Source organism: Cyprinus carpio, chromosome A7 (assembly GCF_018340385.1).
Source record: "Cyprinus carpio isolate SPL01 chromosome A7, ASM1834038v1, whole genome shotgun sequence".
In the NCBI taxonomy this organism is placed as follows: Eukaryota; Metazoa; Chordata; class Actinopteri; order Cypriniformes; family Cyprinidae; genus Cyprinus; species Cyprinus carpio.
This window is the reverse complement of record NC_056578.1, coordinates 39350101-39376551: the sequence shown is the minus strand read 5'-3', so window position 1 is coordinate 39376551 and position 26451 is coordinate 39350101. Positions and strand designations below refer to the sequence as shown.

The 26451-nt window shown below is 35.8% G+C and overlaps 2 protein-coding genes across 2 annotated transcripts; one reads left to right on the top strand and one right to left on the bottom strand.

Moving 5' to 3' along the window:
* The first annotated feature begins 4712 nt into the window (after positions 1-4712).
* Positions 4713-18683, top strand: LOC109087373 (excitatory amino acid transporter 3-like). The gene is given in 12 exon segments (XM_042761126.1): positions 4713-5040; positions 8141-8281; positions 11678-11770; positions 11849-11963; positions 12491-12533; positions 12612-12716; positions 12797-12981; positions 15178-15285; positions 16117-16239; positions 17296-17490; positions 17589-17703; positions 18074-18683. Coding segments are annotated over 12 exon segments (1797 nt in total). The 5' UTR covers positions 4713-4727; the 3' UTR covers positions 18335-18683.
* Positions 18684-23073: 4390 nt separating this feature from the next.
* On the bottom strand, positions 23074-26055 carry LOC109087391 (gamma-aminobutyric acid receptor-associated protein). The gene is made up of 4 exons (XM_019101600.2): positions 25849-26055; positions 24142-24220; positions 23867-23985; positions 23074-23772 (listed from the first exon to the last, which is right to left on the bottom strand). The coding sequence occupies exons 1-4, from the start codon at positions 25936-25938 to the stop codon at positions 23707-23709; spliced, it is 354 nt and encodes a 117-aa protein (XP_018957145.1). The 5' UTR covers positions 25939-26055; the 3' UTR covers positions 23074-23706.
* Between the last annotated feature and the right edge of the window lie 396 nt (positions 26056-26451).

Here is a 26451-nt window from a genome sequence, read left to right as displayed (position 1 = left end):
TTGGTGAGTGATATTTGTCCGGCACACACTGCAAGTGTTACAGTGACGGTACTTTGATAGATACTAAGGATCTAAATGATTACCATATTCATCCGAAATGCTATATATATATATAAGTAGACACATTCAACAACCATCCCGTTAATGTGGATGGGGTCGTGCATGCTTCCTTTCTTCTTCCTGAAGTCCACAATGAGCTCCTTTGTCTTGCTGGTGCTAAGGAGCAGGTTGTTGTCAGCACACCATGAGGCCAGGTGCTGTACCTCTTCCCTGTAGGCAGTCTCATTGTTGTCACTGATGAGGCCGATCACCGTGGTGTCATCTGCAAACTTAATGATGGAGTTTGATCCATGCACAGGGTTGCAGTCGTGGGTGTAGAGGGAGTAGAGGAATGGGCTCAGCACACAGCCCTGTGGTACGCCGGTGTTGAGTGTGATGTGGCCTGACCTAACATGCTGAGATCTGTTGGTCAGAAAGTCCATAATCCAGTTGCAGAGGGAGGTGTTAATGTCCAGGTCTCCAAGTTTTGTGGCCAGCTTGGAGGGAATGACAGTGTTAAATGCTGAGCTGAAGTCAACAAACAACATCCGTAAAAACAGTATTTACTATGTAAATAATGTATGTTAAAAAGTCTATACTGTTTTTTTTTAAATGTTTATAATGTTAATATTATGTTTATACATTTATATTGACTCCATACATTAATATATGTTTGAATGTATATGCAGAGTTTTTGACCCACTTAAGTAGGATTTAAGGACACAGTTACATTATACTCAAGTACTGTATGTAGTATGATACTCAGCATATCAAAATAAGTGTACTTCTTTAAAACATGACAAAAGATTAAGATTAAAACAATGATTTAAATGAAAGTTAAAGTAAAACTTTTAGTGCATTCTTTAGTTGTTACCTTTTATCACATTGATATTAGTATCTGATATGATATTATTATTATCTGTAATTACAGTATTTTAAAAAGTAGGCTACTTTTACAATTTAAACAGAATTGTTGTGTCAAAACTAAAGGAATGGAAGCATGTAAATCTTTACACAGACATGCACCCACACATTGTTTTTTATGTTTTATGGGCACTGCAGTAATGGTTTTTATACTGTACAAACTGTATATTATATCCCCTTACCCTAAACCTAACTCTAACAGAAAACTTTCTGCATTTTACATTTTTAATAAAACTTTGTTTAATTATACAAATTGTACAAATAATACAGATTGCTCAATGTGAATATCATGACTCAGTCACTTGTTGTATTTACTTGTAAAACTGTACTGTAGTCTTAGTCTTATTTATTGTCTGTGGTTATAGGTTTGTTTTTCTAACACCAGTCAGGAGCAGTGCTCCTAATTTCGTTGTATGCAGAAAAATACAATGACAATAAATGCGTTCGATTCAATTCAATGCAATTCAAATTCGTGTCTTCTCATAAATCACATGAACATGCAAACACACACACGCACACACACATTTATTGATACACACACACACAAACACATTTTGGATGAAAACTGGGAGACAATGTCTTTTATACTTTTCTGGACCTTGACACTTATTTATTTGGCAGTCTATGGGACAGTCTCAAGCCTCCCGGTTTTCATCCAAAATATCTTAAATTGTGTTCTGAAGACTTTGTTACGCTTTTACGGGTTTGGAACGACATGGGGGTAAGTGATTAATGACAATTTTCATTTTGGGGTGGAGTATCCCTTTAAAAGGCAGTAATGAGATGTAGGCTACATTCTCTTAGAGTTTTTACTCAACAGTTAAACACTTACCACGTACACTGTTAGACTTTTTATTGTATTTTTGCGGCAACTTACTGGCAGCACTATTGCCAGTAATTTACTGTACCTACCCCTTTACAGTAGCTTATCGCAAGTTCATTTTACAGTATAATGCCTTTACCGCAATTTAATTTTACAGTATGATGGCCTTATCGAAATTTAATTTTGCAGTATAATGCCTTTAATGCAATTTCATTTTACAGTAAAATACCCTTACTGCAACATATCCTTATATCCTTAAAGTAACTTAGTTTTACAGTATAATATTACAGTAATTTTACTGTAATTTATTTGACAATATTTGTTTTATAAAACATTTGAATATTTTACATGAATGACACTGAATTTCATCAATTCCAAATAAGTGACCTGAGTCCATGTACAACAGTATATTAATATGACCAAGGGCATGTCGCTTTGGAGTGTAGTTTTGACGCAGAAGCATAAATCAGCCTTTACATGTTTTATCTTATCTTAAAATAAATGTTGCGATGTATTTTAGAAATGGCTACTTGCCTAGCCTACGCCTTTAAGATGTTGTAATGGTTTAGATAAAAAAGAGATAGATTCCTTTACTGGAAAAATGCAGCAATTACTTCATATGAACTTATGCTACTGTGAGTTTGCTAGCTGAGTAAGAGACCATACTCCCTTTATCCGTGTCATCTGGTGTACGTGTGTGTGTGTGTGTGTGTGTGTGTGTGTGTGTGTGTGTGTGTGTGTGTGTGTGTGTGTGTGTGTGTGTGTGTGTGTGTGTGTGTGTGTGTGTGTGTGTGTGTGTGTGTGGCTGTGGGTGTAGGTGTTTGTGTTCACCGAAAATGGAAATGCTAGATAGAGAAGACGTATTCTTTTTGTGACTATAAAATGTTATGTTTGGAACAAACCCATGCCGCAAAACGGGGTGAAGACTTCTCGTTGTTTACTTTTTATTGTTATTTGCTTATGAGCTATTGTTTTTAATAAAGCGAAACCATTTCCTATGGTGTACTCTTTTAAACAAGTCTCTGAGTAATTTATTAAAGGTAACCTATTATCATAATTTATACCTAAATCTCCATTACAAGTTTCATAGCGGCAAAGACCTCAGCTGAGCGGGTCAGGACACAGGTGGGAAGAAGTATTAAAGCTTCTATTACATCTCCTAATACAAAGAGGTAAGGGCGGTATTTATTTATTGCAACTGCTTGTGGGAAACAAATATGTGAATAGAGGATTTATTTATTCTTCAATCTGGATATCAAACACACAAACACACACACACACACACACACTATATATATATATAAGCCACGTACACTGTTATATATATACAGTACAGGTCAAAAGTTTGGAAACATTACTATTTTTAATGTTTTTGAAAGAAGTCTCTTCTGCTCATCAAGCCTGCATTTATTTGGATCAAAAATACAGAAAAAACAGTAATATTGTGAAATATTATTACAACTTAAAATAATAGATTTCTATTTGAATATATTTAAAAAAAAAAAAATGTATTCCTGTGATGCAAAGCTGAATTTTCAGCATCATTACTCCAGCCTTCAGTGTCACATGTTACATCCAGTCTATCACATGATCATTTAGAAATCATTCTAATGTTCTGATTTGGAAACAGTTCTGCTGTCTAATATATTTGATGAATAAAAGGTTAAAAAGAACTGCATTTATTCAAAAACTGCATTTATTCAAAAAAAAAAAAAAATTCTAATAATATATATTCTAATAATATATTTTCCTTACTATCACTTTTTATCAATTTAACACATCCTTGCTGAATAAAAGTATTGATTTAATTTTTTTAAAAAAAGGAAAAAAAATTACTGACCCCAAATTACTGACCAGTAGTGTATATTGTTATTACAAAACTATTTATATTTTAAAAACATAGCTTCTTTTTTTTTTTTTTTTTTTTACTTTTTATTCATCAAAGTAACCTAAAAAAAGTATCACATGTTCTGAAAAAATATTAAGCAGCAGAACTGTTTCCAACTTTGATAATGAATCATCATATTAGAATGATTTCTAAAGGATCATGTGATAATGATACTAAAAATTCAGCTTTGCATCACAGAAATAAATGATAATTTAAAGTATAATACATTTAAAAACAATTATTTTAAATTAAAATAATATATCACAATATTATTTTTTTTTCTGTATTTTTGATCAAATAAATGCAGGCTTGATGAGCAGAAGAAACTTCTTTCAAAAAACATTAAAAATAGTAATGTTTCCAAACTTTTGACCTGTACTGTAATATATATATATATATATTATATATATATATATATATATATATATATATATATATTATTATATATATATATATATATATATATAATACACTAAGATTAAGAGGAAAGCACATTCACACCTTTGCTTTCTTACAGTAAATACCTTTTTTTCTGTGACTTTTAGTCTGTAAGTATCCCAGTGATGGTGTTACCCTTATAGTTAAAGTGTAGGGAAGTGTAGATTTTTTTTTTAACCACTGTGTGTGTGTGTGTGTGTGTGTGTGTGTGTGTGTGTGTGTGTGTGTGTGTGTGTGTGTGTGTGTGTGTGTGTGTGTGTGTGTGTGTGGTAAAACTGTGGTTACAAAAAAAAACTGCTCATTACACTTTAAAACTTACAGACTAAAAGTCACAGAAAAGCAATTATTGCCAAAGAGGTGTTTACTGTAAGAAAGCAAAGGTGTGAACGTGCTTTCCTCTTAATCTGAGTGTTAATTGTTAATCTGACCAAACAGTACCTAGCCTACATATAAACAAAATAAGGCAAGATTTTTCATGTTTAACTAAGGAGCTGAACAATTCGATGTTTATATTGCAACACTAGCCTGCTGCACAGTAAGCACGATGACAGTGATATGTGGTGCTTTCTAAATTCTATCATTTTTAATACCTCATTCATGGTCTTATGAGACGAAATGACGGTAAATCAGAGGTCAAGTTGCAACAAACGACCGAACAAAGGTTATCAAGAGACTGTGTCACAGACAGAAGCAGCAGCAGATCACATCACCCCTCCCTCCATCCCTCCTCCTCCTCCTCCTCCTCAGCAGCAGCTCCACGGTTCACCTGCCGCCGCTGCCGCCGCACAAGAAGACCGTCCGCGAGCCAGACTCATTCGTGTCTCCGTCATGGACATGCTGGGGAAGAAAGAGCGGAGAGGCCGGGATGTGAAGGGCTTGTTGAAGAGGAACTGGATTCTCATAGCAACCATCAGCGCGGTGATACTGGGTGAGAAGGGCTGGAGCGCGTTCATGTTTCCTCCACATTTCTCTGCATCGCATACCAAGCTTCATTATTGTGCTCTATCACGTCTCATGCCGTTAATTATTTATCTAGTGCTGTTGTTTTTATGAATATTCGCGCTAATTCTCTGTCTGTGCTTGCTGTTATGGATCTGCACCGCCGTTTTGATATCATTCAGTGGCTGGTTTGACATTAAGAGCAATTAAAGTGTTTGTGTTTGTTGCATTTAGCTGCGTGTGCAGGTGTGTTGATGGATGAATGTGATAAATTAAGGCATTGATCAATGTGTGTGTGTGTGTGTTTGTGTGTAGATATTTTACTACTGCCACAGAGAAACGTGACCAGACTTCCAGTATGACAATCTCTCTGCGTCTCATCTCACAAAAGCAGTGACACACGTTGTAGCCTATAAAGAGATCGGGGCTAGTTGTCACACTTTATTCTAGTGACTTTGCTGCTTTAGAAAGTCTATTTACATTCCTTAAAGCTAATTGAACATGCCCATAGTTACTGATATTTTGTGACAGATTTGGAGAAATGTAGCATTACATCACTTGCTCACCAATGGATGCCGTCAGAAAGAGAGTCCAAACAGCTGCTAAAAGCATCACAAGTAATCCACAGCACTCCAGTCCATCAATTAATGTCTTGAGAAGTGAAAAGATGCTTGTTCGTAAGAAACGAATCCATCATTAAAGCGTTTTTAACTTTATCAATCATTGCCTCCATGCTAAAATATGAGTCCTCTATCCATAATACGGCTTTCTCCAGTGAACAGGTCATTTAATCTCAATCAGGAGAGAAATCTGCACAGATCAAGCATCAATTACGAGCGAAAACAGTCCAAAACCATTCTAAGCAAATATATGGTGGATTTTGATTTTGGAAATGGACTTTTTCACTAGAGGAAGTGTTATTATGGATTGTGAATTATTAATGGATATATTTTATTGTGGATTATTTTAGACGTTTTGGTCAAAAGAGTCATTCAAATGATAAAACGCCTTAATGATTTGTTGCTTAGAACCATGCAGATTTCATTACACAAGACATTAACTGATGGACTGGAGTGGATTATTGTGATGTTTTTATCAGCTGTTTGACTCTCATTCTGACGGCACCCATTCACTGCAGAGCATCCATTGCTGAGCAAGTGATGTAATGCTACATTTCTCCAAGTGTACAAAAAATACTTTATGACAACCATTTCATAATAGCAAATGTGTATAGTTCTTGAAAAAATAAAAATAAAAAAGCATGGTACACTCTCAGGAAAAAAGGTGCAAAAGTTGTCACTGGGGCGATACCTTTTCAAAATGTATTATGCGTGTACTATTTTATACACTTTTATAATATGTGCAATATTGCTATTATAATATTTATAATAATGTTATTTTGATTGCATTTTTACATGATAAAAATAACCAAAATAGCGATGAATGTTTTCTGTTTAACTAACACTCAGTCCTGAGCCTGTTTAATAGTAAATTATGCTATTATTATTTAATTTAATTTTATCTTCTGGATTTATATGGCCATGTTTGTGCAATGGTCAAAACACATATTGTTTTGATGCCACGCAAGCTTGTGCAGTCACCTACAATAAAACAAATAAAAAGCAAATCACTCTTTCAGTGTTTCATAACATCTTTTATTTACTCAGTCATAAGCTAAAATGTAATAAAGATATGTTACAGTACATCAGAGACTATTGTAATTGACTGTTGCATTTGTGGTTACTTGGGTTTGGTTTAGCCTCGTTAAACATTCAAGACGTCTTCAGTGAAGCCATCCCTTGTGAAAAAGAAGTAAACTTTAGGATACGTTACTTATTATGGGAATAATATTCTTTAGAAATAAAAAGAAAGTACTTAAGTGCAAACTTGTTCACATAGTTGCATGTTAATCGCTATTAAAAATTGTATTATAGTTTACATTTATATTAAATTAGCTGGGTCCTTTTATTTCATTAATACATCTGCAAGTAAAGTTTTTAATAATATATAATAAAAAAAAAAACATGTACACATTTGATCTGATCTTTGTTAAAGCAAAGATTTTCCTGTGCAACTTTTTGTTAACTATGCCTGATGTTATAGAAGGAGATTGGAAACAGACACATAAATATAAATGTTATTTGCTGTAGCTGCAGTGCGGTCAAATGCACTTCATTAAGGGTATTGGAAAGCTTTTTAGTTCATTTGATATACGCTATATCGGACTGTTTCAAAATCCATCATTATAGAAGAATGAAACTGAGATGGTTGAAAACCCAAAATGACACTAAAATATATTTGTGACCCTGGAGCACAAAACCAGTCTTAAGTGTCAATTTTTCTGAATAAATAAGCTTTCCATTGATGTATGGGTTGTTAGGATAGTACAATATTTGGCCAAGACACAACTATTTGAAAATCTGGAATCTGAGGGTGCAAAAAAATCTAAATACTGAGAAAATCACCTTTGAAGTTGTCCAAATGAATTCTTAGCAATGCATATTACTCATCAAAAATTAGGTTTTGATATATTTACGGTAGGAAATTTACTTAATATCTTCAAGGGACATGATCTTTATTTAATATCCTAATGATTTTTGGCATTAAAGAAAAATAGATAATTTTGACCCATACATTGTTTTTTTGCTATTGCTACAAATACACCCCAGCGACTTAAGACTGGTTTTGTGCTCCAGGGTCACATATATCAGTTTAACAGCAGCAGCTAGTGTTAATAACGACAGATAAAAGGATATTATTTGTGGCCTGATTGTCACGGAGCATTTATGAGCTCGCTCTTCTGATTGTTAGCATCCTTTCGAAATGTCAGTGAGATTGGAGATTTGCGTTCTATCGCACTCACTGTGAAATCACTCTGAAGATCAGGGATGACACCTTGTATTTTTGATCATTCAGATACAGTACAGTCAGACTAGTAATTGACCCACATGAATATGAAGTTGATATTATTGGAATATTTAGGTCTGTACATTCAATCTGGCTTCTTTCAGGCTTCATGTAGATTAGGCACAATGGAGAGCTTCACATTTACAGTCAGTTTGACGTTCTTTCTGTCTTTCTGTCTGCAGGGATCGCGCTGGGAGTGCTGGTGCGGGACTACACCTCTCTGTCCCAGCTGGAGAAGCAGTACTTTGGCTTCCCAGGAGAAATCCTGATGAGAATGCTAAAGCTGGTCATCCTGCCTCTCATCGTCTCCAGCATGATAACAGGTATCGCTCTCTCTTCAGCCCATCACAGTATCTCCATTTATGACTGGCTGTGAAAATTCGGAGGTTGTAAATGTTGCTCTTATGTTACAAGTGTCCAGGGCCACCTTCAGGGATGAGGGTCCACCCATAAAAAACTAAACGCAGCCCTGCAAGGGTCTTCTGTCCTTTTCAATCTCACAGAATGTCAGAATCACCCACTAGCTATAATTACAAAACACATTATATTATATTATATTATATTATATTATATTATATTATATATTTGAAAATAGTTATTAATATGTGGAACATTAGTCATAGCCTACCTATTTATGATTCTCAAACATTTCTGTCAGCCAAGCAGGGTTATTAAAAAAAAAAAAAACAAATAAAAAAATTAAAAAAAAAAAATTAAATAAATAAATAAATCCTTTTTTTCAAGTAGTTTCCAAGGTGACATTTTTCATTTTGGTTTATTTTAACTTGAGGTACTAAAATAACTAAAACTAAATAAACAAAAGCTATATAACTAAAACTAATATAAATATACAATATATCTGAAATATATATATATAATATATATATATTAAAAAATGAAGAAAAAAAAAAACAAATTCTGAAAACAAAAATAATAATTAAAAAATAAAACATATAGACATTTATTTAAAAAAACATTAAAAAATGAAGAAAAAAAAAACACAAAATGATTAAAATTTTATCTAAAATGAAAGTCAAAACAGAAAATTCAAACAGAAATATAACTATAATATAAGAGTGCAGCGAGGCTTAAGGCACACCTTAAAGGGATAGTTCACTCAAAAATGAAAATAAGCCCATAAATTACTCACCCTCAAGGCATCTTAGGTGTATATTACTTTCTTCTTTCAGAAGATTCCAGTTGGAGTTATATAAAAAATTGTCTTTGACCTTTCAAGTTGTTTAATGCCACTCAGCAGGTGTTGCATGCATCAGTTCAAAAGAAGTGAAATAAAAAGCGCCCATCCATAAAAAAAGTGTCTCATACGGCTCCAGGGGGTGAAAAAAGGCCTCCTGTAGCGACTCGATGCGTTTTTGTAAGAAAATTATTCATATTCAAAGTGTAATAATCAGTTTAATGTAGCTTTCCCTCACTGTTGAAAATGAAGCAGTTCCGGACGGATGACTTATGAGGTCAGCTTCGTGCAGCTCAGAAGTGACGAACGCAGAAACGCAGCAGAGATCAAAACACAACAACGATCACTAATTAGACGTACAAAATGAGGATTTGTAAAGAAGAATGTCGGAGGATTTTGAGATAAGCCAAGAGGAGACTGGTTTTCCTTTGCTAAAGTAAGGAAATTTTGCTTCCTTTGCTCCTGTTAACAAACGTTGGTTTTCACTAGACTCACCGGCCCATGCGCAAAGCCGACCTCATACGTCATGCTCCCGGAGCTGCTTCTGTGTACAACTGTTGGCTGGGGTATATTTCTAGCAATAGCCAAAAAAAAAAAAAATAGTATGGGTCAAAATTATCGATTTTTCTTTTATGCCAAAAATCATTAGGATATTAAAGATCATGTTCCATGAAGATATTTTGTAAATTTCCTACCGTAAATATATCAAAACTTAATTTTTGATGAGTAATATGCATTGCTAAGACTTCATTTGGACAACTTTAAAGGTGATTTTCTCAATATTTAGATTTTTTTTGCACTCTCAGATTCCAAATTTTCAAATAGTTGTATCTCGGCCAAATATTGTCCGACCCTAATAAACCATACATCATTGGAAAGCTTATTTATTCAGCTTTCAGATGATGTATAAATCTCAATTTTGAAAAATTGACACTTAAGACTGGTTTTGTGGTCCAGGGTCACATATTCAATATTTTTATCAATTTGCTATATATTGTCTACTTTTAGTAAGTAGTTTACTTGAATGTTTTTTATTTCAAAATAATGTTTTTTTTTTAATTTTACATTTTTTGATTTCATTAATTATTAGCTTTTTATCATCTCACAAACCCCCTACAGTTTCCTTATGAATCCTCAGGGGTTCATAAACTCTTATTTAGAAAACACTGGCATAGTACAGCCAAAGATTTTATTGCTGAAATATGTACAGTATACAGTGCCGTTCCAAAAGATGAAATGCATTCAGTGTCTTAAGTTTTGAACAATATCAGTCTGGGTATTGGACAATATCCTTATCATTTCTCAGCATAAAGGCAATATCACTGAATGGTGTTATCACTGAAGACCAGCAATAATACTTTCATTTTGATTACATACTGTAATAATGGCAATATATATAGTCATATGTGCTCCTTTGCCAGATGTGATGCTTGATTACCGGATTAAATTGGCCCAGTTTATTTATCTGACTGATTGCCAGTTAAGCTTAGTGTGTAATAGACCAATCAGAACACAGTTTAGAGATCATTTATAAATAGCTGTAGTATTTTTCTAGGTTCTCAATTTATTATTTTAATGTTTTCAAACTTTGTGTCGTCCCTTATCAGTGCAAATCATCACAAAAAGATAAGGATTTATGCTGCTGATAATGTCTGAAACCTCATGTCTAGGGCAAACAGTTCCAAACATTTGAAGGAAAACTGGAGCTACAGAGTTTTTTTTGTTGCAGTGTAACTTGCATTGGTTAAAGGGATAGTTCACCCAAAAATGAAAATTTGATGTTTATCTGCTTACCCCCAGGGCATCCAAGATGAAGGTGACTTTGTTTCTTCAGTAGAACACAAATTATGATTTTTAACTTCAGCCATTGCAGTCTCTCAGCCGTATAATGCTTGGCAATGGTAACAAAATCTATGAGAGTAAAAAAAAACATGCATAGACAAACCCAATTAAACCCTGCGGCTCGTGACGATACATTGATGTGTAAAGACACAAAACAATCGGTCTGTGCAAGAAACTGAACAGTATTTATATTGTTTTTTTACCTCTGATTCACGCAATGTCCGAACTGTTGTGAACGCGCTTCACAGCAGCAGGGCCTGAGGCATCTTCTTCTTCTTCTTGCTTTATGGCGGATTGCAGACTTATAAGTGCATTACCACCACCTATCTCTCAAATGGACCATTAACACTATATCTATAATCTCAATTAGAAGTGTCAATGGTCCATTTGAGAAATAGGTGGCGGTAATGCACTTATAAGAGTTCTAACAGTTCGAACATTGTGTGAATCAGAGGTAAAAAGTGAGACTGCAATGGCTGGAGTTAAAAATCATAATTTGTGTTCTACTGAAGAAACAAAGTCACCTACATCTTTGATGCCCTGGGGGTAAGCAGATAAACATCAAATTTTCATTTTTTGGTGAACTATCCCTTTAACGTTCTTTGTTGACATTGTTAAGTGGGTCAGTCATGTTCTTTGGAGAATGAATAAGTAGTGATAACTTCTGGTCTTGTTTGTGAAGGAGTGGCAGCGCTGGACTCCGAGGTATCGGGAAGGATCGGTCTGCGTGCAGTGGTTTATTACCTCTCCACTACCATCATTGCTGTCATTCTTGGTGAGTCACGTAAGAATCACATCAATAAACTTTAAAGCCATAAATTGTGATTGTTTAACAATGATGTTGTGCTTAAAGGAATCGTTCTTGTGACGACGATTAAACCCGGGGTGTCTCAGAGTGCTGATAATATCGAGAGAGCAGGAAGCACTCCAAATGTGTCCACTGTTGACACCTTACTGGACCTGGTTAGGTAAAAAATTGCACACCTTGGTCTACCTATGTTGTAAGAAAGATAATATACAAATATACATACTATGCATGCATAATATGCATATTTGAACACTTAAGGAATACTTAGAAATGCATGGTATTCGTTGCAATAAATAACAAACTTGTGCAATGACCATTTTTGTCCTGATCACATAACATAATGTAACGTAACGTAGCGTAACGTAAAATAACATAACAACATAACATGATATAATTTGGTCACACTTTAGTTTGGGGACCAGTCACTATTAACTGACTTTTGCAACAATAAACTCCTAATTTGCTGCTTACTAATAGTAAGTAAGGTAGTTGTTAAGTTTAGGTATGGGGTAAAATATGGTCATGCAGAAAATGTGCTTTATAAGTCCTAATAAACAGCCAATATGCTAGTAACATGCATGCTAATAAGCAACTAGTTAATAGTAAGAATTGGTCCCTAAAGTGTTACCTATAATATGATCGTGAATCTGTATCAAGATTTTGTTTGTTTATACCTTTTCTTCATAGGAATATGTTTCCTGAAAATCTTGTGCAAGCCTGTTTTCAGCAGGTAAAATATAGTATGTTTTAACATATTAAGTCATGCAGATATCATATTTTGTTTAAATGAACTTCATCTGTGTTTTAGTATAAGACGCAGCGCAAAGAGATTGAACCATCGAAAACCAACATAAGCACAAGTAATATGACTACATTTCCACCGTTCACCACCATTATTTCAACAGTTGCACAGGTGAGAGACAGACTGAAAAATGAATGGAGAATGTGTGATGGAGAATGTATATATTGATTTTTGGCTTCTTTATTCCGTAGAATTTGACCAAAGACTACAAGATCGTGGGCTCATATTCAGATGGTATTAATGTTCTCGGTCTGATCGTATTCTGTGTGACTTTCGGCCTGGTCATCGGCAAGATGGGAGAAAGGGGTCGAATCCTGCTTGAGTTCTTTGATGCTCTGAATGAGGCCACCATGAGACTCGTACAGATTATTATGTGGTTAGTTCTGACACTTTACAAGCAAGAATCATTATTTACAGTCATCGCTATTATTGCTCATACTCATACTTGAGGATGGGCTCTATTGACTTGGGTCAGTAAGAAACCACCCAGAACACCCTAACAACCACATTGCAACTCCCTAGCAACCACCCAGAATACCATCGAAACCACATAGCAACTTCCTAGCAACCATCCAGAATACCATCGAAACCACATAGCAACTCCCTAGCAACCATCCAGAATACCATCGAAACCACATAGCAACTCCCTAGCAACCATCCAGAATACCATCAAAACCACATAGCAACTTCCTAGCAACCACCCAGAATACCATCAAAACCACATAGCAACTTCCTAGCAACCATCCAGAATACCATCGAAACCACATCGCAACTTCCTAGCAACCACCCAGAATACCATCGAAACTACATAGCAACTTCCTAGCAACCATCCAGAATACCATCAAAACCACATAGCGACTTCCTAGCAACCACCCAGAATACCATCAAAACCACATAGCAACTCCATAGTTACCATCCAGAATACCATCTAAACCACATAGCAACTTCCTACCAACCATCCAGAATACCATCAAAACCACATAGCATCTCCCTAGCTACCACCCAGAATACCATCGAAACCACATAGCAACTCCATAGTTACCATCCAGAATACCATCGAAACCACATAGCATCTCCCTAGCAACCACTCAGAATACCATCGAAACCACTTAGCATCTCCCTAGCTACCATCCAGAATACCATCGAAACCACATCGCAACTCCCTAGCAACCACCCAGAATACCATCAAAACCACATAGCAACTTCCTAGCAACCATCCAGAATACCATCGAAACCACATAGCAACTACCTAGCAACCATCCAGAATACCATCAAAACCACATAGCAACCTCCCATAGCTACCATCCAGAATACCATCGAAACCACATAGCAAAGCTTCCTAGCAACACCACCCAGAATACCATCGAAACCACATAGAAAACTTCCTAGCAACCCACCCAGAATACCATCGAAACCACATAGCAACTTCCTTGCAACCACCCAGAATACCATCAAAACCACATAGCAACTCCCTAGCAACCACCCAGAATACCATCAAAACCACATAGCATCTCCCTAGCTACCATCCAGAATACCATCAAAACCACATAGCAACTCCCTAGCAACCATCCAGAATACCATCGAAACCACATCGCAACTCCCTAGCAACCACCAAGAATACCATCAAAACCACATAGCGACTTCCTAGCTACCATCCAGAATACCATCGAAACCACATAGCATCTCCCTAGCAACCATCCAGAATACCATCGAAACCACATATCAACTCCCTAGCAACCACCCAGAATACCATCAAAACCACATAGCAACTTCCTAGCAACCATCCAGAATACCATCAAAACCACATAGCAACTTCCTAGCACTACCTAGCAAACCACCCAGAATAGCAACCATCGAGAAACCACAAAGCAATAGCAACTTCCTAGCTACCATCCAGAATACCATCGATAAAAATGGCAGACAAATTTAACAATACTAGGAATAAAAAACCAACCACCAACAACACACAATAATTTAAAAGACTAAGACTAAATTAAAAATGGCAGACAAATTTAACAATACTAGGAATAAAAGAGCAACCACTCAGATCACCCAAGAAACCACATAGCAACCATCTAGCAACCACTCAGATTACCCTAGAAACTGCATAGCAACAACAGAGAAAAGCCTAGAAACCACATAGCAATTCCTTAGCAACCATTCAGAATACTCTAGAAACGGTATTGCAACCATTTAGCAACACCCTAGAAACTGTATAGTAACCACCTAGAACTCCCTAGAAATCACACAGCAACCACAGAAAATCCCCTCGGAACTACAAATCAAAAAACCCTAAAAACCAAAAAACCAAAAAACAACACCCTAGAAATCAGTTCCATAGCAACCATTTCAGAATACCTTAGAAAGTCCATAGATACAAGCTAGCAACCAACCACAGGAAGCACTGCTCACTTTTTCTTTAAAAAAAAAGTAAACATCTATTTTTTATTACCATTAACATACCAAAAAAAATCTGTAGGAAGATACATCAGCCTGTAAATGAATAGCTTCTTGGAATTATGAGTAACGTTGACTATAAATGTAATGATACTTAACGAATTTTCTCCGGCAGTTACATGCCCGTTGGCATCTTGTTCCTGATTGCTGCCAAGATCATGGAGGTGGACGACTGGGAGATCTTCAGGAAGATGGGCCTGTACATGGTGACGGTGCTCAGCGGGTGAACAAGCTTCTCTAACGTTCTCTTGTTGATTAGCAGAGGAGCAGATTTACTGTCGGCTCTGTTCACTCACAGATAAGAGCCACAGACATTTAAAACTGCTCAAGCTGCAGAAATGACTCTACATTTCCACTAATTTGAGTGATGCAGGCGACCGAACATCAGTCAGGAGATTCTGTAGCTGTATGCACTCATGTGGAATGAACCGAAAGGACGTGTTTGGGTTGCACACTGCTGAGTCAAACAGAAAAACTCTAGCTCTTTAGACTACAGAGGACATAAATCCAAGTGACCTTGGTAAAAATACTGGATGCTTTTAACTCTTTCCCCGCCACTGACTGAATTTTCCGCAGCGTGAAAACATGGCGAAGAAGAAGTAGAAACAAACAATCACGTGTGTAAGCAGATGCATAAGTAAATTAAAATAACACGACCATCAGACATTAAACAGCATATAAATCAAAACTGCCTAATGTTACTGAATGAAATTTCGACTACTTAAGCGATCTACTTAATCTATGTTTTAATCACAGATCTGAATCCAACAAAAATGGGATTTTCCCAGCTTTTTGTTCAAAATTTTACTTTTTGAAACCTACCGACAATCAAGTGTTGTTTAAAAAAAGAAAGCATGACATTAGAAAGTCTTGTGAAAATGATTAAAAGGTTAGAAAAAAAAAAGAGTTAAGTAACATGAAACAGCTTTTTAGTTACACTGAAATTAAAGCTATATTTTACAAAGATTGTTGTTTATTGTAAAATATCTATTCTAATGTTCATTGCTTTTGATAATGTCGTGGATTGTTTTTAAAATATGTTCTCCTTCCACAGACTAGCCATCCATTCCGTAATATTCCTCCCGCTGATATACTTTGTGTTTGTGAGGAAGAATCCATTCACCTTCACTCTGGGAATGGCACAGGCCCTGCTAACTGCTCTCATGATTTCCTCAAGGTGAGCCAACAAATACTCTGGCGTCTGTATTATCTGGGTATGAAAAATTAAAGCTGGAATACACAACTTAAAATCTGAAGGGACTTTAAAACACTACACTTTTAAACACTTTTTGGTTAAATTAAACATAAAATCGTTGTTTTAGTAAGCTTTTCACATGCTTTAAAGAAGTACACTCATTTTAATGCGTTGCCTAACATACTGAAGCACATGTAAAGCTGTATAATTTTAACTGTAGTGTTTTATTTAGTATTACATTTAAAGTAAACCTATTTTAAATGTACTAAATTGCAACTTCATTACAAAAGTGTAATTAGAAAATATTATTTAAATAGTTCAACATTCAAGTTTCAAGAGAATTACATTAAAGTATATTTGAGTTTACCATAAATGCTTGTCAGAACATTCAGCAGTACTTTAACCATATTTCATTATGAAATTACATATAAAGATGTACTTAGTGAGTCAAAACCTCACTAAAGTTCAGCCTGTTGCATTTAATATGAATTTAAAATATAATACATTTTCTTTTAATTGCAATTAAAATGTAATTAAGTGACCAAAAACATTACATTCGGTTTGCACTTGAGTATTTTCTTTTAAAGTAATATTTTAATTTTCTTTTTAAAACTATGCTTAAGTGTACCACTGATCCTGAGAACATTTTTAGTACATTTTATATATAAAACATTTTTTAATTTTTTTTATTAATACTAAGGAAATAATGTGATTTTTTTTTAAACAAATCACTAAAATGTAGTTTTTTAATGCAATAAATTCAGACATTTTAGATGGGACTTGAGTGACACGATAGTTTCTGCACAAACAAAAGGCATGCATTTCTTAAATGCCATGAATAATTCTTTAAGAGAAGCAGTCTTTAATGATGTGTTTTGATCATTAATGTTTTAGCTGTTTATAGCAAGTCTGCTCAGTCCTGCTCCTGAAGATCTGTCTTTCCAGTTTAGATATTTTTGTGAACAAACAGACTTTTTAAATCCACAACAATCAAAGAAAACTGCTATTATGCAATAACAAGAGTCTTTACTGTATCAGCTCAGCCACTCTGCCAGTCACGTTCCGATGCGCAGAGGAGAACAACAGGATCGACAAGAGAATCACTCGCTTCGTTCTTCCAGTTGGTGCGACTATCAACATGGACGGCACTGCACTGTATGAAGCTGTTGCTTCTATATTCATAGCTCAGCTGAACAACTACGACCTGGACGCTGGCCAGATTGTTACCATCAGGTAGGATATAAGCCAACTGGTGTGATATAATAGAGTTAAGTGGATTTATGAAGGACAAAGGCCTGAGTGATACTTTTTTTGACATGTTCATTCCGTAGTATCACGGCAACAGTCGCCAGCATTGGTGCAGCAGGAGTTCCAAATGCTGGACTGGTAACCATGGTGATAGTCCTCACAGCAAAGTACCTTCCTTCCAATGACCAAACCCTCATCTTTACTGACTTTTTTCCTCAGACAGTTCTAAAAAATTGTGAGAGAAAAAAATCTGAATTGTGAGATAATAAACTCAGAATTATGAGCAATTCTGAGTTTATATCTGGCAGTTCTAAAAAATTGTGAGATAAAACAAGCCTCCATCTAGCTAACACCTGACAAAACAAATACCAATTAAAAATTAAAAATACAAACCTAATAAGAATTCAAAATATAAACCTGACATAGTTATTACGACTTATAAATACAAACTTCATAGGAATTCTTAAAATGAACTTCTGGCAAGACTTGAAAGTATATAATTTCTGAAGGACCGTGTGACTCAAAGACTGGAGTAATGGCTGCTACTATAGTGTGAAAGTTTACATTGATTTCTCTCATCTAAATCAGCGATCGCTTCCGTACCATGATCAATGTGCTGGGAGATGCCTACGGCGCTGGAATAGTCCAGAAGCTGTCAAAGCGAGAACTAGAAAGGATGGACCTGATTTCAGACGTGGACGCAGCCAACCCCTTCGCCCTGGAGACCACGCTGGACGACGACGAGTGCGAGAAGAAATCTTACGTCAACGGTGGATTCACTATCGACAAAAGCGACGCTATTTCTTTCACCGAGACCTCGCAGTTCTAGAGGCGCTGGCGCTCGCTGCTGAACATGTGATATCACTAAAAGGAGTCCAGAGAGGTAGGAGCCATTCATAAAACCAGTGCCATGACTAGGACGGAAAGTCATTAGCGAGGACATGATTGAGCGCAGACATTAGCAATACATGCCCTTGCGGTTCTCCTTCCTTCATTTTCCCAACCTTGCTCTTGAACTTACGTGTGCGCTAGACTGAGGCTGTGTTTACACAACAACGATGTAGTCAAAAACGGAAAAGTTTTTACCTCGTTTTTTTTTTAAGTTTCACGTATACACAACGTTTTCAAAACGATTCACATTTACACATATCTGCGAAAACGGACAAAAATGCTGTATTACGTATGCCAGGCCAGTAGTTGGCGCTGTCACCTTGTTAGTAAACAGTACCTGTAGGGAAGTCACGATTATATGTTGTATATGATGCGTCTCCGCTGTTGGTTGTAATATTGGTGAAGTAAATCCACACTTTGCTGAAGAAGCGTTAGCAAACTCTTGAGCAGCAACAACAGTATCGTGTACTCCGCCATTGTTGTGTATGTTTGTTCGCACTTGCCTTTAAAATCAACACATACTGCACATGTCTACATAACGAACACGTACTACGCATGCGCATGACGTCACCGTTTTCAAAGATTCTCGTTTTTGGGTGTTTGCACAGAAAAGACAACGGCTGCATTTTCCCGTTTTCAAAAATATGCATTTTCAGTCCCCAAAATGCCGTTGTCGTGTAAACGGACAGGCAAAACGCATAAAAAGTTTCCAGTTTTTGGCTGAAAACGTTGTCATGTAAACCATAGATATATATACGTAGATGCCTCATTAGCGACTGTTTCTATGGTCTGCTATACGTAAGCCGTCCGCCATATTGTAACGGTCAACTTGACATCATTCACTGTAGTAGTTATTGAATATTCGAAAGATGGCACAATCCTGCACAGAACGGCTCAACAGCTCTGTGAGAAACTACAGTTTGGTGAATGACGTCAAATTAACCATTCCAAGATGGCGGCCGCATCTACATGCCTGAAGCCGTCGAATAGGGCATCTACACATATCTATGATGTAAACAGCCCCTAGGACGGAAAGTCATTAGCGAGGTCATGATTGAGCGCGGACATTAGCAATACCTGCCCTCGCGGTTCTCCTTCCTTCATTTTCCCAACCTTGCTCTTGAACTTATGTGTGCGCTAGACTGAGAGAAAACATGGACGTGAGAAAACTGTGCTTCCATAGTTCATTAACATGTTTCCATTAATTATGCAAAGCTGTTTTCTTTTTATTAACGGCAGTTGTTTCCTTTGGTTTTGTACTAACGAATAGCTTTTTAGCAGTAGGCAATTTTCGTATTTGTGTGTACGAGAAGGAGCTCTGTGCAATATTGCACATCGGTTTGAAAGAAACTCGGCAGATTAGTGTAACGTACGCATGTTGCTAACTAGCCGATGTTATTATACTCCAAAAACGCTGACTTTAATTAAGGTTATCAAAACCCGTTTTCAAATTTTTTCTTCGCAAATCATATTTAAGTTTTAAATTCAGTAACGTGTGAAATGTTTCCAGTTCTGTATTTGCACTTGCTTTTGAAAGCCAAATGTTTATGAGCTTTGCGTGTCTTTCATTTCAGATTTGTGCCAAACTGAATGTGTTGATATGAAGGGGAACATTTTTATACAAACGTTGCATGATAAGGATTTAATGTGAGGTACAGAAATGGCCTTTGGAATGAAAATGAAAATCAGATCCTTTATACACAATTATTTTGTCATCAAAGTGGCAAGCCTTAATAGTTTCTTCAGCAAGCCACTGATTTATTATTTTACTACTTCTGTTGTTGAGTCAGAGCTATTTTGAAGAATATTTTTAAAAGACCACACCGATGATATTGCCAGTGCCAAATTTCTGCCATTGAGCCACTTTTAACTTTCTTTTTTCAGTATTTCATTTCTTTATACTTTGGGTAATATCAGAAATGAAAGAAATCGATCAATGTGAAGCATTGTTTGAGGTTCTGGGATTGAATGAACACTGTAAAGCACACCATTGTACAACTGTATTTATACAGTACAGTAGTCAAATTAGTCATACTGTATGATTCAACAAGTACTGTATGTGTATCCACAAAATAATAAAGACAAGTATGTCAACACCTGAAAAAAATCAATAAATTGACTTTTTCCAATTTATTTTTTCACTTTAGATAGACAGATAGATCAAAGAAAGATTGCTGCTCCTCGGCTCCAACAAGGGAGCCAGCCCTTTTTGTTATGAGGGTTTTATTAAGCACATGTACCATTTTAAGTGTCAGTAGAGTCTTGTTTTGTCTTAACGGATACACACATTTCTAGCGTTTCTCTTCAGAGCTGAATCAGGTGTGGACTGTTGGGACCCTCCAGAAACAGGAATAAAAACCACCAAGCTTCAAAAATTCCAGGAATATAGATTTCGTTTCAAAGCTGCAATACAAGCACAACTACAAACAAACACACTCATAATTGAATGGAAAAACATGCAATGCAACAGGAAATCACACGGTTCTCTGTTTCATCTGCGGATAAAGAGAAGAGCAAACCCCTTGAACTTCTCTTCTTGCTCTTCTGTGTCATCCGTGCCACAAGGATGCGCTGTTTTATTTCAAATCAAAGCTAAAAAACACATAGAAACAGCGCATCCTTGTGGTGTGGATGATACAGAAGAGCATACACAGCATACGGTGATATGGAGAGACACAGAGGAGACTGCTGACAAAGGAATTATTGAATAAAGTCATTATTTTTGTTTTGTTTTTTCGCTTACAAAAAGTGTTCCCGTCACTTCATATAACCCAGATTGCACGTCTGATGGCAGATGGAGTATTCTGAAGACGACTTTCATACCTTTCCTGGACCTTGACACTGTTATTTATTTGGCAGTCTACGGGACAGTCACAGGTCACATTCATGCAAAATATCTTAAATTCTGTTTCCAAAGACGAACGAAGCTTTTAGGGGTTTGGAACGACATGGGGGTAAGTGATTAATGACAAAATTTTCATTTTGGGGTAGAGTATCCCTTTAACACACGTAAGCAGGCTTTTAAAAGGTGCACATTGTAATCATGTTAAAGTTTTACTTAAAAGTAAATTTTAAATCACGTTTTAATATCTTTTATCAAGTACGCTTATTTTGATGTGTTGACTAACATACTAAAGTGCATGTATTTAATTATAATTTTATCTGTAGTGTGGAATATTTAATATTACATTTAATGCTGATACTTTTTAAATGCACCAAATTGCAACTTCATTATAAACATGTAAATACAAACACATGACAATACACTTTAATCATATTTCAAAGACAATAGAAGTAAATACAAAATGACATCTAATGGAAAAAAAAACACTCTATAAAGTGTTTTACTGTAAATGTAAACTATAATCCATTTTCATTTAATTGCAACTAAGAAACAGTTAATTGCCTGAAACCATTAGTCAGTTCACTTTTAAAGTGTATTATTTCCAGTGGGTCAAGCACTCACACAGACTTTCAGGAACTGGAATCAGTGTCTATGAACTTGATCCTGCAATAAGATTTTGTGCACTCTGCTGGCCATCACTAATTCATCAACAAACACAACTACCAACCAGGATCTTTAATGTGTACTCGTAGTGTACTTCAAATCTTAAAAAGTATATATAAAAAAAAAAAACCTTTACTTGCAGATATTGTTAAAATGCCATTTAAGTGAACTTAACGAGAGACACTTTGTTGGCTGTTTTTTCACAATGTTTTAATAATCGTTATTTTGATGTGTCGACTAACATACTAAAGCACATGTAAAATACTTGATTAGAATTAACCTGTAGTGTTATTCAATATTACATTTAAATTGAATTTATTTTAAATTGCAACTTTGTGTTTACAAATGTGTAATTATAAAAATATGTGACCCTGGACTACAAAACCAGTTTTAAGTGTCAATGTTTTTGAATAAATAAGCTTTCCATTGATGTATGGTTTGTTAGGATCGGACAATATTTGGTCGAGATACAACTGTTTGAAAATCTGGAATCTGAGAGTGCAAAAAAATCTAAATACTGAGAAAATCACCTTTAAAGTTGTCCAGATGAAGTTCTTAGCAATGCATATTACTAATCAAAAATTAAGTTTTGATATATTTACGGTAGGAAATTTACAAAATATCTTAATGGACCATGATCTTAATTTCCTAATGCTTTTTGGGATTAAAAAATAAAATCAATAATTTTGACCCATACAATGTTTTTTTGGCTATTGCTACAAATATACCCCAGAGACTTAAGACTGGTTTTGCTCCACCATCACAAAAAATATAACAAAAAAAAACAACAATAAATAATAAATAATACCACCATAAATGCTTGTCAGTACATTCAGCAGTACATTATATAACCGGAAATTAGATTTGACAAAACATGAGTCGTAGTTCTGTAGCTCATTTGTAGTTTACACTACTTTGTCACACTATCAACACTGCATTTAAAAAACAAACAAACAAAAAACCCTTGTATATTATATATATGATGTAATGGAGCCAAACTGTTCAATGAAAGAAATACGGAGGATTCTATAATTGTGGGCACTACAGCTGCGGACAGTACTGCAATTATATGAACATTTATTTATTGCACAGCCATTCCCATCTGAGCTTCCATATTAAATACAGCAGTTTATTTCACCAGATATGAGATAAAATGACAACAGACAAAATTGGTGTGCATTTTGTTTATATGGTCATTGTCAGGGGTACCAGAAATACAACTGAATACCGAGATTAAAAAAACTAAACACAACTGCAAATAAAACTTGCACTTTAGATTTACAACTTAAAATAAATCTACCCATCTACATTCATTTAGGTACGGTAATAAAAGAAACTCAAGGTAACAACAGCATATTAGACTTAGCTGATAACAGAATACACTTTAGTCCCATTTCTCGACTGAATGACCAGTGAGTGCTGGACTGCACATGCTAGTCAGAAACCATCTAGAAAAAGCTAAAATAAATAAAACTCAGCTTGACTAGGAAAGGTCTAAATATTATAAATGGACGCACCTGCATATAAGCAGAAATCAATTTGAACTTTAACAGTTTTAGTGACATTTTCAGAGCATTACAGCATTGTAAGACCCATGAAAAATGAAAAACGGCTTCTTAGTAAACATCAGAATTGAACGTCAGGCCGAATGATAAAAACACAAAAGGAGATATGATAAAATGAAAGCAAAAGTGCATCTGATACTTCAGTTCTGAGAGCTCTAGGCTGCCAGCATGACGTCTATATATTGTTTTAAAAGGAAGAGAGAGAGGGGATGAGGGTCGACTCGTTTGCCTTTGGCTCTATTCTCCATACACACTCTCGTCACTGTAGGCGATGTAAAGGAAGAAATCTTCTTCGTGATGTTCCTGTGTGTGAGAAAGTGAAATTATAAGAGGAACAAAATGACTTTGATACTGACAAACCAATCAGAGTGAGAGAGAGAGAGAGAGAGAGAGATACCTGGTACAGCTGGCCCATGGTGGCGGAGGTCGGGGGAATGACGTTGTTTACGAAGAAGAAGAGAGCGTCCTCGGCTCTCAGGTGGATTCGCTTTCGGATGAGAAAGTAAAACTGGCCCACTAAAAAAAAATTAATAAAAATACAGTTCTTTATGTTGTTTTACTATGCCAACATAAAAATGCTCACTACAAAACAACACAAAAGTATCTTCTTTTGACAGCATTTGATCTTCTGATTGTAAATAAACATTATTAAAAAAACATGACAGCACTTACCCGTCAGGTCGGAGGGGACCAGGTATTTCTTCTTGTCTAGGTCACCTATTCTGGCTTTTGGAGCTTTTTCCACAATGACCTAACACAGAATCAAACAAACACTGGTAAGTGTAGAGATGATAGTGTACAGGTAAAGCAACAGTCCACCCAAAAGTGAGAATCAGCTGACAGTGAACTCACCCTCGGTCTGTTTAACATGTAGATGAGTTTGTTTCTTCATCAGATTTGGAGAAATGTAGCATTGCATCACTTGCTCACCAGTGGATGCTCTGCAGTGAATGGGTGCCGTCAGAATGAGAGTCCAAACAGTTGATAAAAACATCACAATAATCCACGTTAATGTCTTGTGAAGTGAAACAAAATATGACTCACCTATCAAGTGAAAGCAAAAAGTTTGCAAACAAATCCACCAAGATGTTTTTAACTTAAAATATGACTCCTCTATCCATAATTTTGCTTTCTCCAATAAAAAACAGTTCTTAACAAAAACACAATAGAAATAACCAAACATCAATCAACAATCATGATTGAAAACAGTCCAGTAGTGAACGTGGGTGGATTCTGATGCGAGAGGACAACAGGAGATGGATTTATCACTGGAGGAAGCGTTATTATGGTTTTTGGTGAAAAGCGATGATTTAAAGTTAAAACGATGGATTTGTTTCTTAAAAACATGCATCTTTTCTCTTCACGAGATGTTAACTGATGGACTGGAGTGGTGTGGATTACTTGTGAGATGTTTTATCAGCTGTTTGGACTCTCATTCTGACGGCACCCATTTACTGCAGAGGATCCAATGGTGACCAAGTGATGAAATACTAAAATTCTGTTGAAGAAACAAACTCATCTATATCTTGGATGGCATGAGGGTGAGCACATTTTTGGGTGAACTATTCCTCTAATCTAGCCTCAGGTGAAACTGAGATAAACTGCTGGGTTACTTTCAATTAATTTCACTCATTTCTTTCATATTTCAAGCCAACTATGTGTGACTCCGAGCAAAGAGGATCTGAGAGAAGCTGTGCTATTTTTGATAATTAGGCTGCAGATGAGGAACCAGATAAAAGACCCAAGACTATTTAAAACTGTATTGCTTCTCGGAAATATATTCATGTTTTTCTTTCTCATATGCAAAACGTCCATCGCTACCAAAATTAACATAACGTCTCAGAGAAATCCCATGTAGTGAATTCTTCAAATCATATTTGTAAAACAACTTTTATATGCCACAAGCATCTCATAAATAACCTTGTTTCGGTAGTAACAGCTTCAGACAGGAGAAATTACTGCAATGTTTAATTGCTAGAGGATTGCTTGTTTTGTTGTTTTACTGGTTTGGATGTTTATGTGGTAAACAAAGCCAACCTTGTGGATGTTAACATGTTGACTGAAGGACCTCGAGGCTATTTTAGGAATCACCACATGGTCCTAAATGTATTATTTTACCCCACAAATACATTTTAAATAATAATAAAGAGGCTGCGATCCACAAGGCCTTCGTCCGCTGCTAAAGCTAAACATGTTTACGGTCGTGTAGCTCATGCTTACAGAGAGCGAATCAAAAAACAAACTAGTTTGTCTTTCATTAATGACGAACCAATTAAATCACGCTGAAACATCGCGTCTTTCGCTTTGTACTCGTTTGTTGTGCTCCTCGTTACGCTAACGCTAGCTTCTGTTTACGCTACACACATCAAACCCACTTACAGGAACCCTGTCTGGGTATTTCTTCCTGATTTTCTCTCCCTCTGATCGCCTCTTCTCAAAAGGATGCTCCTCTTTGTATTGAAACTTCATGGTTGTTAAAGGAGGAGTAAGTTAGTATTTTAAACAGACACACACACAGATGTGACCGAGGTGTTACCGAGCGCTTCACACACTGCTGCTGCGCGTCCCCGTCTGCGCATTAATACAGGCGCACTACATTTACATCATTTTTGTCAACAAAACCACATTTTCCCGAGAATCACGCATCCAGAAAAATTATTTGATACATTTTAAACAAGGCCTATTAAAGGTGATCGATGGTTACTAAAGACGTTTCTGATATCTCATTATGTTGTGTTTGTGAGGTAGGGACTACTTTTTCGCGTATAAAGATATACAAGCGGTGCTCCGGTCAGTCATATGACCGTTTCCCTTCACTTCCTGTATCCAAGTGACGCAGAGCTGTTTTTATTATTAGGAGCAAATCAAAACAATAATAATAAATAAATAAAATACACACACAAAAAAAAAAAAATATATATATATATATATATATATATATATATATATATATTTTTTTTTATATATATATTTTTTTTACTT